The sequence below is a fragment of the Balaenoptera ricei genome, chromosome 4 (assembly GCF_028023285.1).
Source record: "Balaenoptera ricei isolate mBalRic1 chromosome 4, mBalRic1.hap2, whole genome shotgun sequence".
Lineage (NCBI taxonomy): Eukaryota > Metazoa > Chordata > Mammalia > Artiodactyla > Balaenopteridae > Balaenoptera > Balaenoptera ricei.
Window position 1 is genome coordinate 20,512,838 of NC_082642.1, and position 12,829 is coordinate 20,525,666.

The 12,829-nt window shown below is 39.1% G+C and overlaps 1 protein-coding gene across 2 annotated transcripts in view; it reads right to left on the reverse strand.

The window, feature by feature from the left end:
- Window positions 1-2,074: 2,074 nt before the first annotated feature.
- The window catches only part of SLC35G2 (solute carrier family 35 member G2), a 31,503-nt gene continuing 20,748 nt past the window's right edge, over window positions 2,075-12,829 (reverse strand). For both annotated transcript variants that reach the window (XM_059921917.1, XM_059921918.1), the window contains exon 2: window positions 2,075-3,454. In XM_059921917.1, the coding sequence (XP_059777900.1) occupies window positions 2,198-3,436 (1,239 nt within the window). In that variant the 5' untranslated portion in view covers window positions 3,437-3,454 and the 3' untranslated portion in view covers window positions 2,075-2,197. The remainder of the gene's footprint in view (window positions 3,455-12,829) is intronic.

A 12,829-nucleotide genomic window follows, 5' to 3' on the forward strand; every position in this document is an offset into this window, starting at 1 on the left:
AAGAGTGGGTTATGCAGGTTAAGGGCCTTAGACTTTATCCTATAGGCAATGAGAAGCCATCAAAGGGTTTTCTTACAGCACTTTAAACTGTCATTCTGTTGTTTTCTGGCCTCCACTCTTTCTGATGAGAAGCCAGCTGTAATTCTTCTCATTGTTTTCCTGTGTGTCATATATCCTTTCCTCTGGCTGCTTTTAAGATTTTGTTTCCTTATCTTTGTTTATCAACAGTTACACTATGTTTCCAGGTGTGATTTTCTTTGTATTTATGATGCTGGGGGTTCACTTATTTCCCTGGATCTGTGGATTGCTGGTTGTTGTATCTTTTTACCAGATTTGGAAGACTTTTGGCCAGTATTTCTTCAAATCTTTTTTTATGCCCCATTCTCTCTCTTCTTCTGTGACTACACTTACACTTATACTAGACTTCTTACTCCTTAGTACAGGTCATTCCAGGCTCTGTTCATTTTTTTTTCAAATCTTTTTGTTTCTGTGCTTCAGTTTGGGTAATTTCTATTGAGATCCAGTAATTCCTGAAAAATCTGAATGTTAACGTTTTCCAAAAGCACAAACACCCTACAAATGACTCTGGGTTCCTTTGGGGTATGTTTGAAGGCATATTAGGAGAACAGAAATCACAAGATATTACAACAGAGAACATAGTATTGGGTGTTGATGGACTGGAAAAGCAAAAAGGGAACACTGAAGCAGCCCAGATATAATAACTATAGAGAGCAGCTACCACCCCTAGGAGTAGTGAAAAAGAGGAATCAAGGTTGGGTCATCAGGTCTCAGGAGCTCAGAGGAATGACTTGCTGACCTGTAGCTTATACCCCTGGGAGGATGCTGTGCAGCTGGTCCTGCTGCTACTGAGAGGGAGATGATGAGGCTGGGTAGGGGGTGGAGGAGTGCCAAAAGAAGCTTAAGGCTGAGATCAATTGCTGCTTCTGGACCAAAGGGCTCTTGCTTATTGCGGGGGTAAAAATGACAGAAACTGCAAGCAAACAGGAAGGAGGAAGTCCTTTATCCCCTCTGTTTTACAGTCTCCCTCTAATGCCCTTTATTGGTGGAACCTAGTGAGACACCAGCTAGTATAGGAAAAATGTAGTTTGCAGGGTCTGAGCCATAGCATCACAGAGGAAAGTTATAGATGGGTATATCTGAGGTTAAGATAGCTCAATAACTATAGCTTAATAAGCAGTACCATATCAACATTTGTTTGTGCTAAATTAGTAAAAATTTCCCAAATTAGACCCAAATTATTGTTACTCTATGTGGTTTTACAGACTTTTAAGCTCTTCTGAAAAGAATCTCAGGACACAAAGTTTTCAGTTTTCTGCTGTACTATGATTACTGTTAGTGTCTTTTTCAGGGTTAAGGAGTACCTTTACTGCAGCTCACATACATACTTACTACATAAACAAGGGCAGGTTTGGAGGAGATCTGCATAACTGAGGATGAGTAGACCCTCCCCCAGCATTCTATCTCCCACCATAAGGCACAAAATGGCATAGACTAAGTAGAGCTGGCAGGAATCCAGTCTTTTCCCTACCTCCACTTACTATGCATTGCCTAATGTGGCCTTAGCAAGGGGGAGACCAATTTCTTCTTCTCAGGTAGGACAACCACCACTGCCAGTGAAAAACCAGCTCCCTTCCTTCGTTCCCTCTTTCTTGCCTCAACTCACTCAAGCTACTTTACCAAGCCCAATCACCTCTAGTTTTCTAATGCAAATAGATGACAAAACAGGGCTTGGTATTCAGCATTTCACCTTATAGATTTTTGAATATTGAAGGATTTTTGTTAAACATTTATAGAACATTGAGCATGAACATTTTACTAATTTTTGAACTTCAGGACCACAGAATTTCCATCTGAAAGGAGTCATTTCTTCAAGTCTTATGTTCTTTAGTGATAAAAGTTAACATTCTCTACTCTTTTATTATTTATAATAAATAATCATTTTTATAATAAAAATTGCCTGTTATTATTAACAGCAAAGAGACCAGATTCATGATATTCCACATAATTTAGTATATGTTTTTAATATATTAGACTAGAATAAAGTTTTCCACATCTGCATATATTAATTATATATTATATAGCACTGTCAGTTATACAACACAACATTTACAGGTGAACATTAAAATGTCAGTGTACCTACTAATAACTGAACATTAACAAGATAATAATCAGGTATTCATTTAATGGGAGAGTCTAGTATTTCCTGATAATCCTGCCTTCTTAAATTCCTCCAGTAAAGTTTATAGCCAGCAAGGACAAAAACACTAATCATAATGATTACCCCTCCAAAGACATCATAGACACTAGGAAATATATGTAACACTAGAAGCTGCAACACCATGGCTACCACAATCTCCAAATGTTGCACGGTGCTGACCAAAGCTGGATGGAATTTGTCCAAGGCATAATAAACTCCTAAGAAGGCTGCAGTAGAACAAATGCATATAGCAATGAGATAACTCCAGGTTTCTCCATCTAATGGGATGATGGGTTCTTGAAGAACAAACATAGTAGATACTCCCCAGACTGTCCCAGTCCAACCAAAGGTAAACAGTGCAGTCCACATGCTGATCTTCTCCTTAATGGATCTGTATACTATCATGGAAAGAGCAGTGGTCAGTCCAGCCATCACGGTCATAGTGTACCCAAAGGCTTCTTTCCAGGCATTTAACAAAGAATTATCTTCATCAACAATGTTGGGGATCATGACAAGACAAACACCTAAGATGCTGCAAACAACTGTAGCCGTGTCAACGTAAGCCATTTTCTCATCTACAAGCAAAAAAGCCAAAATGGCACTGAAGACTGTGGTTGTGGCTCTCCACATAGTGGTCCCATTGCTGGGAGGAACTATTGAAAATGATGTATAAGCACAGGTGATAGAGATGACATTGCATACACCATAAAAGAAGAGTCGCAATCTGTATCCACTGGGTCCAAAGGGGGCTTCCTGGTAGTAACACACAACTAACACAGATAAGACCTGCAAAACAGAACGGATAAAAATCAGTTCTAGAGATGGAACTTTGGAACGATCAGAAACAAGCCTAGTGATAAGAGCTACACATCCATGAGCCAAAGCAGATCCAAACAGCACTATCCACATTTTTCTGGATTGAAAAATATTTTTTTCTGCAAAGCTTTGGAATTGTCCAATCTCATTGGTCATTGGGTCTTCTGTTGGTGGATGTTGAGTATCCATGGTTCCAAAGAAAGTTCTTCCTTTTCTTTTCATTTCACTCAGCAGGCCTTTCTTTGGATTTTCTTCCATAAAATTTCCATAGTCTTCATTGATTTCTTCATATCCATCATCCCCAGGCTGAGGATAATGAGAAGTATATTTCACCATCACCGTGTTTGGGTGTATTTTCACCCGTTTTTTAACTGGATATTTTTTGGAGGGAGAAGTATCCATTTCTTCAGGCAATCAGTTCTATTTAAGAAGAAAAAAAAAGACAAATGTACATATTCATCACTTGAAATATAGTTTTAATTTCTATTATAATCATATGTACCAATTCAATAATAGATAGTAGAGGTTGTAACAGGAGTTTTTTTAAAAAAGTAATAAGAAGACATGATCTGGCAATATGCCTTATCAGATGTATGAAGCCCAATGAAATTGTCTACCCTTTTTTCACTCTCATCTTAAGTCTGCCCCTATGTCTCATTCTGATTTTTCTTTGTCTCATTAAGCTCTATTTTCTTTACATCACAAACTACTGATATTTTTCCATTTGTTCATTCCTCCCTCTCTACGCATCCAATAAGATAAACACAGAAAAATAAATGACAACATAGATCAAACCTTTCCTTCTCATTGTGTCCATTTGTCTGTATTATAAATTATAAATGATTAAGTCCAAATTCTTTTGTATAATCACTTCTGTATGATACCCAAACTAGTCTTATATTACAAATTATAGTGATTTTTTAAAACATTTATTCTGGCTTCCCATACATTTTCAGATATATGGGATGCACTGAAATTAAAAAATTAATAAAATGGATTTCATGACATTCATGCATTGTTGCTATATACAGCTTTTCTGATGAGCAACTGGGCAATATGTTTAAGATTTTAACTGAAACTACCCTTTAATTCAGCAATATCACATCTAAGATTTTACCCTAAAGAGATGATCACAAGATGCTTTTTACCTTATGTTTTTTAAAAAAGAAAAAATAAGAGTACATATTTATATTTGTTTATATAATATAAAAAGTATAACATAAAGGAATTATGGAAAGAGACAAAGGAAGCTAATAATCATTGGGGTGGGACAGGAAACAAGAATGGAAGGAAACATTTTTACTGTATACTTTTTAATATATTTTTTGAATCATGATAATTGTTTAAAATTAAATTACAAACTAAAAAGAAAAGTTCATCTGTTATTGAGAAAATGAGAGCATACAAAAAGGGGGGGAAAATGTATGAATAGGAGAGTTCATTGTAGCGTACCAGAATGACCCTCGATACTATGCTATGCAGCCATTAAAAATGACAATGCGGATCTTTACTGACATAGAAAGATATCCATGACATATAAAGGATTTGCCATAGTGCTGGCATATAGTAAACTCTCAATGAATATTAATAAATTCAGCTTCCTTTCACCTATAATTAACTCTTTTGAAACACTGGGTGTCTTCTACAATGTTATTCTTTCCTTGAGACCTGTATTTGTTCACTTAGTTCTCTTTACTTCTTCCCCTCTCCCCAAGAACAATTTTCTATTTCCTTCCCAATGATTTCTCCCCTCTCCTCTAAAACATAAAAATTTTTAAAAAGGAAACCTTTTTTTTTGTCTTCATGACATATTCCCTGTTCCTTGCCAAAAACTCACCAGTTCTAGGATCTTAAACCATGGTCCAGAAATCAAATCCTATTTTGTTCTTTAACACCATCTGGGTAAACCAACTGTTCCTATTTACTCCTTTCTCTTCTAAATGACACCACCTTCAGTTGGAAGAGTCATTTTAAAAAACACCACCTGTGCCTCCAAGCCCTTCAGTTCCTAGCATGGACCTCCCACTTGCAGTCCTTCATGCATATTGCTATCAGGCTAATCTGGATGTTCTCTTTTTTCAACTTTTATTAGGATATTTCCACTTCAAATCATGACTTTAGCTTCAATAATCACAAACTGAACTAACAGTCTTGGTCTCCCAAATAGATTTTCCTTCCCTAAATTCCTCATTTATGTTTGAAATACCACCATCTTTTTAGTTCCCCAAGCTAGAAACGAAGGAATACTCAATTATCCTTTCTGCCATCACACTCCATTTGGTCATCAATCTTACTGTTTTTGTCTTTGAAATATTTTTCAGATTTTTCCTTTCTCCTCCAATTCCATTTTACCTTTGTGATTCTGGATCAGGTTTTTATGAATTCCCATCTAGAATACTGCAACAGCATCCTAACTAGCCCTCTTGAATCCCAGTCCTTCTCCCCTAAAATCCAACTATATTATACCACTGTCGCATTAATGCCTTTAACAGATTCAAAACAGAAAAAAAAACTTCCCTCAAGCTTTCCATTCAAGAACCTACAAGCTTTCCTACCAACTACGTCATCGGTCTCAACTCCTCTGCCTAACTCTCAAGACCCTGCCTAGTCTAGCCCCTATCGATACTTAGCTCCTTAACAAACACACTTTGCTCTGATCAGTCCAGTGTTCTCCCTGTCCTGACTTCCCACATGTACATGTTTCTCTAAGCTTTTATTCTCACTAGCTTCCCCTCTGCTCCCACTTTCTAAATACTGCTCATCTTTTAAGAAGGCCCAGTCCAAATCCTGCCTTTTAGAAACAAGCCTTCCCTGACCACTCTAGCCACTTATTTTTTTCTTCTTTGTTTAACATCTGCAGTAGTTCTTCTAATTTTTGTAATCTCATCATTTTGTTATTTAGTTGTCTCAACTCAGTGGAATTTTGTCTCCAGTCATTGTACCCAAATTTGCTGTTAAATCTCTTTTCCTTGCTAGTCAGCAAATATCTTAATGATACCTCAGTTAGATCCCATAACTTCCCACTTGCTTAAAATTGTTAAAATTATGTCTTATATCCTTTCAAAGCCTTCCCCTTCCCACTGCAGGCCAGATTTGTAGCCCCAGGAGCACAAATAGGGGAAGGACATATTCTGTTGTTTTACTCCTCCCATTCCCTCCTTTTGGAGTCCTTGGGAGGGCAGTATGGTCTACCTCTGGGACACCTCCTCCATCTCTCTTTCTAGGCTCAAGCTCCCCTGGTGTATTGGCACAGGGAGGAAGGAAAAGGAAATGTCACATATCTCATACACTGGCTGCTGTTGTGTGATGGCTTTTTGATATATAAACTTGGCTAGGCTGAACTACATTCCCTAGTTATTTGATCAAACACTAATATAAGTGCTGCTATGAAGGTTTTTGCAGATGTGATAGAAGTCCCTAATCAGTTGACTTTAAGTTAATAAAAGAAAGACTATCCTGGGTGGGCCTGACCTAATCAAGTAAGCCCTTCCAAAAACGGATTAGGCTTTCCATGAGTTCAGAGATTCCAAACAATTCATGCCATTGGGGTTCTAGCCTGCTCATGACCTTCCTTTCCTTACTACCTGTGGACAAGAAGCTTTGGCCTTTGCTCATGGGTTCCAACATGCTCCTGATCTTTTCTTTCTGACTACCTGCCCTACAGACTACAAACTTCCTTATCCAGCCGCCACAGTTACATTAGCTAATTCCTTGTAATAAATCTCCTCTTGGTTCTGTGTCTCAGGTTGAACCCTGACTCTAATACATGGTGAAATTCTCTCTTTGATTATTGTCTTTGTTTCTTTGCTAACTCTGATAGGCCATTGATACTCTCTAGGTTGCAGGCATCCAAATGCAGGCTGTCTTACGTAAATTCTGTAGAGCCTCCCAAGTGCACAAATCCCTGATGTGGGAGAGTCTCCTGCCCTGGGGCTATGGCCCACAGGTTTTTGCTGTTTGGGTCCTCTTGCCGGGTGGGCAGTTCTCTTGGTTAGGCACCAAAAGTATTCACTTGACCCCAGGAAAGTCACATATCCTTACCACTCCAATGAGTATATAGGCCACTCACCACTGCCCCCTTCTCTCCAATTTTATTTCTCTTTCCTTGAGCAAGCAAAGAACAAATTAAAATGTGCTGTCTAAGCAGACTTCCAATTGGAGAATGAGAAAGCACACCCAATCGTTGTAAATAATGATCTGGTAACTTTCACCCTCAGTTGGCTTTAAGGAGGAACAACCCTCTCCCCTCCCCATTAGGAAAAAGCACAACATTCTTCTTAGACCAAGGACCCACAATAGATAATATGATCCCGTTGACAGATTGCATTTTCCAAAGAGAGTCACTAGTCTAGTATCTCCCATACTACATGTCTGGTTTTTTAAAATGTGAGTTTGACATTATTAAATAGAGAGGTAGGGTCTATATTCCCTCCCATTAAAAGTAGCCCTGCTTTTGTGACTGTTTCAACCAATAGAGTATGGTAAAAGTGACCTATTATGACTTCTGAGGCTAGGACATAAAAGGAAATATAGCTATTCCTTCCTAGCTGCAACACTTGTGCTTGGAGCTCTGAGCCACCAAGTAAGCATCTGACTGCTCTGAAGTCACCATGCTGTGAGGAAGCTCAACCTAGCCCATGTAGAGAAACCACATGGAGAGGTCCTGAGAGCACCTGAAGAGAGAGAAATTCCTGGTAAGCCCCCAGCTGCTCCAGCCCCCTGCTGTTCCAACTCCAGCCACCCATCTGACTTTAAGTATGTAAGAGACCCTGAGTCAGGATTGCCCTGCCAAGTCCTTTCCAAATTCCTGATCTATAGAAAACATGACAGATAATAAAATGATTGTTGTCGTTTTAAGCCACTAAGATTTGGAGTGATTTGTTACCTGCAATAGATAACTGGAACACCCTATTTCCCTCCCCAGTATTTTAAGGAATCGGAAGGAGGAGTGGTCTTAGTGATAGTTAAAGTAAAAGGCCTCTTATATTTGGACCAAAATGATTGGCTTTTGAAACTGGGATATTTTGTCCCCCATTGTGAGATCCTGGATTCTAATTCTGAGGTAAGAGGAAATTTTTTTTTTTTAATTGAAGTATAGTTGATTTAGAATGTTCTGTTAGTTTCTGGTGTACAGCAAAGTGGTTCTGTTATATATATGTGTATACATATACATACACACACATATATATAACTGAATCACTTTGTTATATATATGTGTGTGTGTGGGTGTGTATACATATATGTATATATATATGAAGAGGAAAGTTTTAGTCAACATCCTGTTAGGTATAAATTAATGTATTTAATCCTAGTCCAACTGTATACTTTAAACTGTTATTTGAACTGTGTCATCTTTGTTAATTTCTCTCAGTGGATTAGTCTATAACAGATATATTCCAGGTATTTCTCAACACCATTAATATTTTATTGTATAGGGATTCCCTGGCAGTACAGTGGTTAAGAATCTGCCTGCCAATGCAGGGGACACGGGTTCGAGCCCTGGTCTGGGAGGATCCCACATGCCACGGGGCAACTAAGCCCATGCGCCACCACTGCTGAGCCTGCGCTCTAGAGCCTGCAGGCCGCAACTACTGAGCCCGCGTGCCACATCTATTGAAGCCCGCGCGCCTAGAGCCCATGCTCTGCAACAAGAGAGGCCACTGCATTGAGGAGCCCGCTCGCTGCAACTAGAGAAAGCCCACGCACACAGCAACGAAGACCCAACACAGCCAAAAATAAAAATAAATAAAATAAATAAATATATTTTTTTAAATATTATATTGTATCCCACTGATGCAAAAGCCATCTTATACTAAGGGGGTACATAAAGATTTTTTTTTGTTTTGGCCACACCATGTGGCATGTGGGATCTTCCCGTGCCCCCTGCTTTGGGAGCATGGAGTCTTAACCACTGGACCCCAGGGAAGTCCCAAGATCTTATTCATTCTCCCTAGTTTTCATTTAATTTCAGGCTTTGAAATATAATTATTGAAGAGAATCTGGAATCCTGACTAGTACTTACATTTTTGCACGTTTAAGTCTTTCAACCTGTGAACATTTCAATAAATACTAACTGAGGTACCATGTGCCCAGCACCATTCTAGGCTCTATAAATATGAAGATAAATAAAACAGGCATAGCCCCAGCACTCATAGAGCTTATAGACTAGTGGAAGAGACAAAAAGTAATTCAAACTTAATATTTTAATGTTAATAATGCAAGTAACTACATGAAGTACAAGAAACTGTTGGAGCACGTACAAAGGGCATCTAACCCAAATATGGGGGATCTTTTCAGGTTTCCAGGTGGAAAGGATGCCTGAATTGGGACTTTAAACATATGTAACATATAGACAGGTAAAGAGGAGAAGGAGAAAAACAAAACTTCTTTTCTAGAGATAAAAAATTTGAGTCAGAAATGTTGGTTTTGAGTTCTAGCTCTGCCACCAACTAGAGCAATAATTATGTCTATTTTAAGAGAAAGAGTTTTAGATGATAATTGTTGGGGTCTTTTAACTCAACTCTCAGTTTGTCTGTTTAATGATTTCATACTTCTAGTGTTTTGGTAGCTCTCCCATGCGAGACCACCATGCAATTCAGTGATCACAAATTTCTACCACCTGCTCAAAGTTGTTCTGACCAATGAGCCAACTCAGTTCCTCCTCCTTCCTTACAGAGAGGAGGAATCTGAACTAATTTCATGGCTCCAGTTCCTCTGACACTTATGTGGGGCTGTCCCCTCCCAGGCAGAGGTGCCCATTTCAGCTGTGTAGAGCAACTCAGCTGAGAAGAGGGAATGTGAAACAATAGGACCAGAAGACTAGCCTATCCAGCTACAAATGTATCAACCTGAAATGTTGGGCAAATGGATTAAAAGGATACATAGTTTGGTGTCTGCGTGAACAATGGTCGCAATTCATTATTGCAAGCCTGAAAAAGCAGTATTTGTATCTAAAAGAGGTACTGTTTCCTAAGCTACATCCCACAACCTAAGGCCCAAGATCACCTCTCTCCTAAGGCTGAGAAAACTAACACTGCCATCCCTACTGTCTCGGTGGGAATCCTTAGAAAATCTCCTTATGGTGCCTACAGCAAATGCCACTTGGTAATCAGAGCTTCTTTCTTTAGTTACCAGACTGATCCCTAAAGTGGTAAAAAGTCTTAGATATAAAGCTGGCTAGTACAACTTGATTATAATACAGTGGTTTAAATGTAGGCATTGATGTGGTATTTGACACTGATGAATCAGACTGGCTTTGAACTAAATATTTATCACAAACTGATAGGTTACTACCTTATTCCTGAGCAACCCAGTCCTGAGATACCTTATTCCCCCAGTGTGCTTGGACAGTCTTGGCGCTGAATGAAAATGAAAAGACCACACCTAACTGGTCACCTGAAAGGGAAGACCCAGCAACTACCTTTCCAGGATATTGTGAGACATCAGGACTTGCATAGGATCTGTGCTGTTAAACATATCTCCTGAGAACTATTGAGAGAAGACATTCATCCCTCCAAACTGATGAAAAGGGGCCCATATTCTGAGGCCTGAAGGCTATGAGCATGAGTCTACCAATCCTTATGATGAACCCTGCTTAGCATAACCTTTAACACCTCTCTTTGAATAGGGATTCACTCTCTTCCCCACTGCAGCTCATGAGGATCAGGAGAACTAGAGGCAGCATTTAAGTCTGCGTGTACTTTATTAATACTCTTTGAGACTGTATCTTTGCGTAAAGGCCCAGAGGGGAAAGAACCTCCTTCTAAGCTCCAACCTCTAGAACTAGAAAATCAGTTCTTAAATAAACTAATAAAGTAGAATTTGAAAGACAAGAATAATGATAATAAGTGAGAAATAACAGAGTAGAAGGTAAAGAGCATGCCTTTCTTAAATCAGTCACACTCAGGAAGTGAGGGATATTTCATGAAGAAGTAGATGTTTGCCCTTCTTAGAAGGTGTGATAATATTCACATTGTGTGTTAAGTGGCAAATGATCAAAATGAAATAAGTCTATAATCAAATCATGAAACGGAACAGTTTTATGAAGATGTAAAAGAGGGGCTGCAAGAAAAGTTAATTGTATAAGACTTCAAATACTCAGATTATAAGGAACTACCATAAGCAAATTCAACCAAAGGGGAAAAAAAAGAGGAGACATACAATCCAGTAGTCTTCTATGGTAAACCAACTGAATCTCTATAAAAATATAAAAGGAAATTTCAGAGCAACCTGGACAGAATCATTCTAACTCAGATGTATTACTTAGGACAGATATACAATATATAATTGCAGAAATTGCAATTAAATTAGCATTTGTATTGCATCAGATTATTGCCTGACAAACAACAGTCCATCTACAGCTCTCTTAGAAAAGCAAAAAATAAGGCACATTATCAATTTCTCCTTTGTAACACTTAGATTAAAGCATCCTTGCAATAGCTCTCAGAAAAAGACTAAGAAGACAAGATCTTGATTTAGCCAGAGATCATGACAACATTTTCAGGTCTAATGGAAACAATCAGAATTAGCCTAAAAGCAAGAATGGGAAAACAAACAGAATAAAGAAAGGCACAACTGATGGCTCTAAAATCCAGTGAAAACAGAAGGAAATATGGAAGAAGTCAATAATAACAATACTATCAATAGCCGGATGTACTGATATTTAACATTTGTACAAACAACATGCTAAACTCTAAACATGGGTTAACTCAGCTTTGAGAAGAAGTGAAATCTTAGGAGGTTTTGGAGTGGAAGAGCATTGGGGAAGGGTGGAAAACAAAAAATTTGGAGAAAACTAATGGCATACCTCACTTTGAACTGCAATAACTTAAAAGGAAGTAAAGGAAGGTACTCACTTTAGGAAACTAACTCGGTACATATTACTGAACACACTCTATGTGAAGGGCACCAGGTAGGCCATGTGGAGCAAGTCAGTAGGTCTTATTGTTGAAGACAATTTGTCCCAAAGTTTTGTCTAGAACTTTGTCACCTAGTGCCCCGAATTAGTCTCTCCTTCCTGCTCTTCTCTCACTCTTTCCTCTCCCCAATCCCCTCCCTCTTTCCCCATCTTACCTTCTCAACTTTACTCCTGTCTCCCACAGACACAGCCCTGTCTGACATCCTAGCCCAGAAGTAACTGCCACTTATTCACGCAAATGACTTCAGGAAAAATGATATTTATTTTATTCCCTTAAAGGACAAAGCATTATCACTGTCAGAGTCACATTCCACTTTCATAACAGAATAAACTATTTTCATTTTCCTGAAATCATAATTTCTCTGACAGGAAGCAAGAGTGATGATGACAAAATATCTGTGCAGAAAGTAGGAGAGCAGCCTCGATCATGTGAGCACCCCTGCCACTAGAACCCCACCCTGAGAACCAGCCTCCTGTCATCCAAACCAAAATGTATACACGTCACTCCTCTGGGCCTTTTACCAGTGCCATCTGGTACTTAGCCCCTGCCTCCTTTTGTCATTTTTTTAAAATTTATTTTATTTAATCATTTTTTTCTGGCTGTGTTAGGTCTTCGTTTGCTGTGCATGGGCTTTCTCCATTTGAGGCGAGTGGGAGCTACTCTTCGTTGCGGTGCCCAAGCTTCTCACTGCGGTGGCTTCTCTTGTTGCGGAGCACGGGCTCTAGGCGCGCAGGCTTCAGTAGTTGTGGCATGCGGGCTCAGTAGTTGTGGCTCACAGGCTCTAGAGCGCAGGCTCAGTAGTTGTGGCACACGGGCTTAGTTGCTCCGCGGCATGTGGGATCTTCCCAGACCAGGGCTCGAACCCATGTCCCCTGCG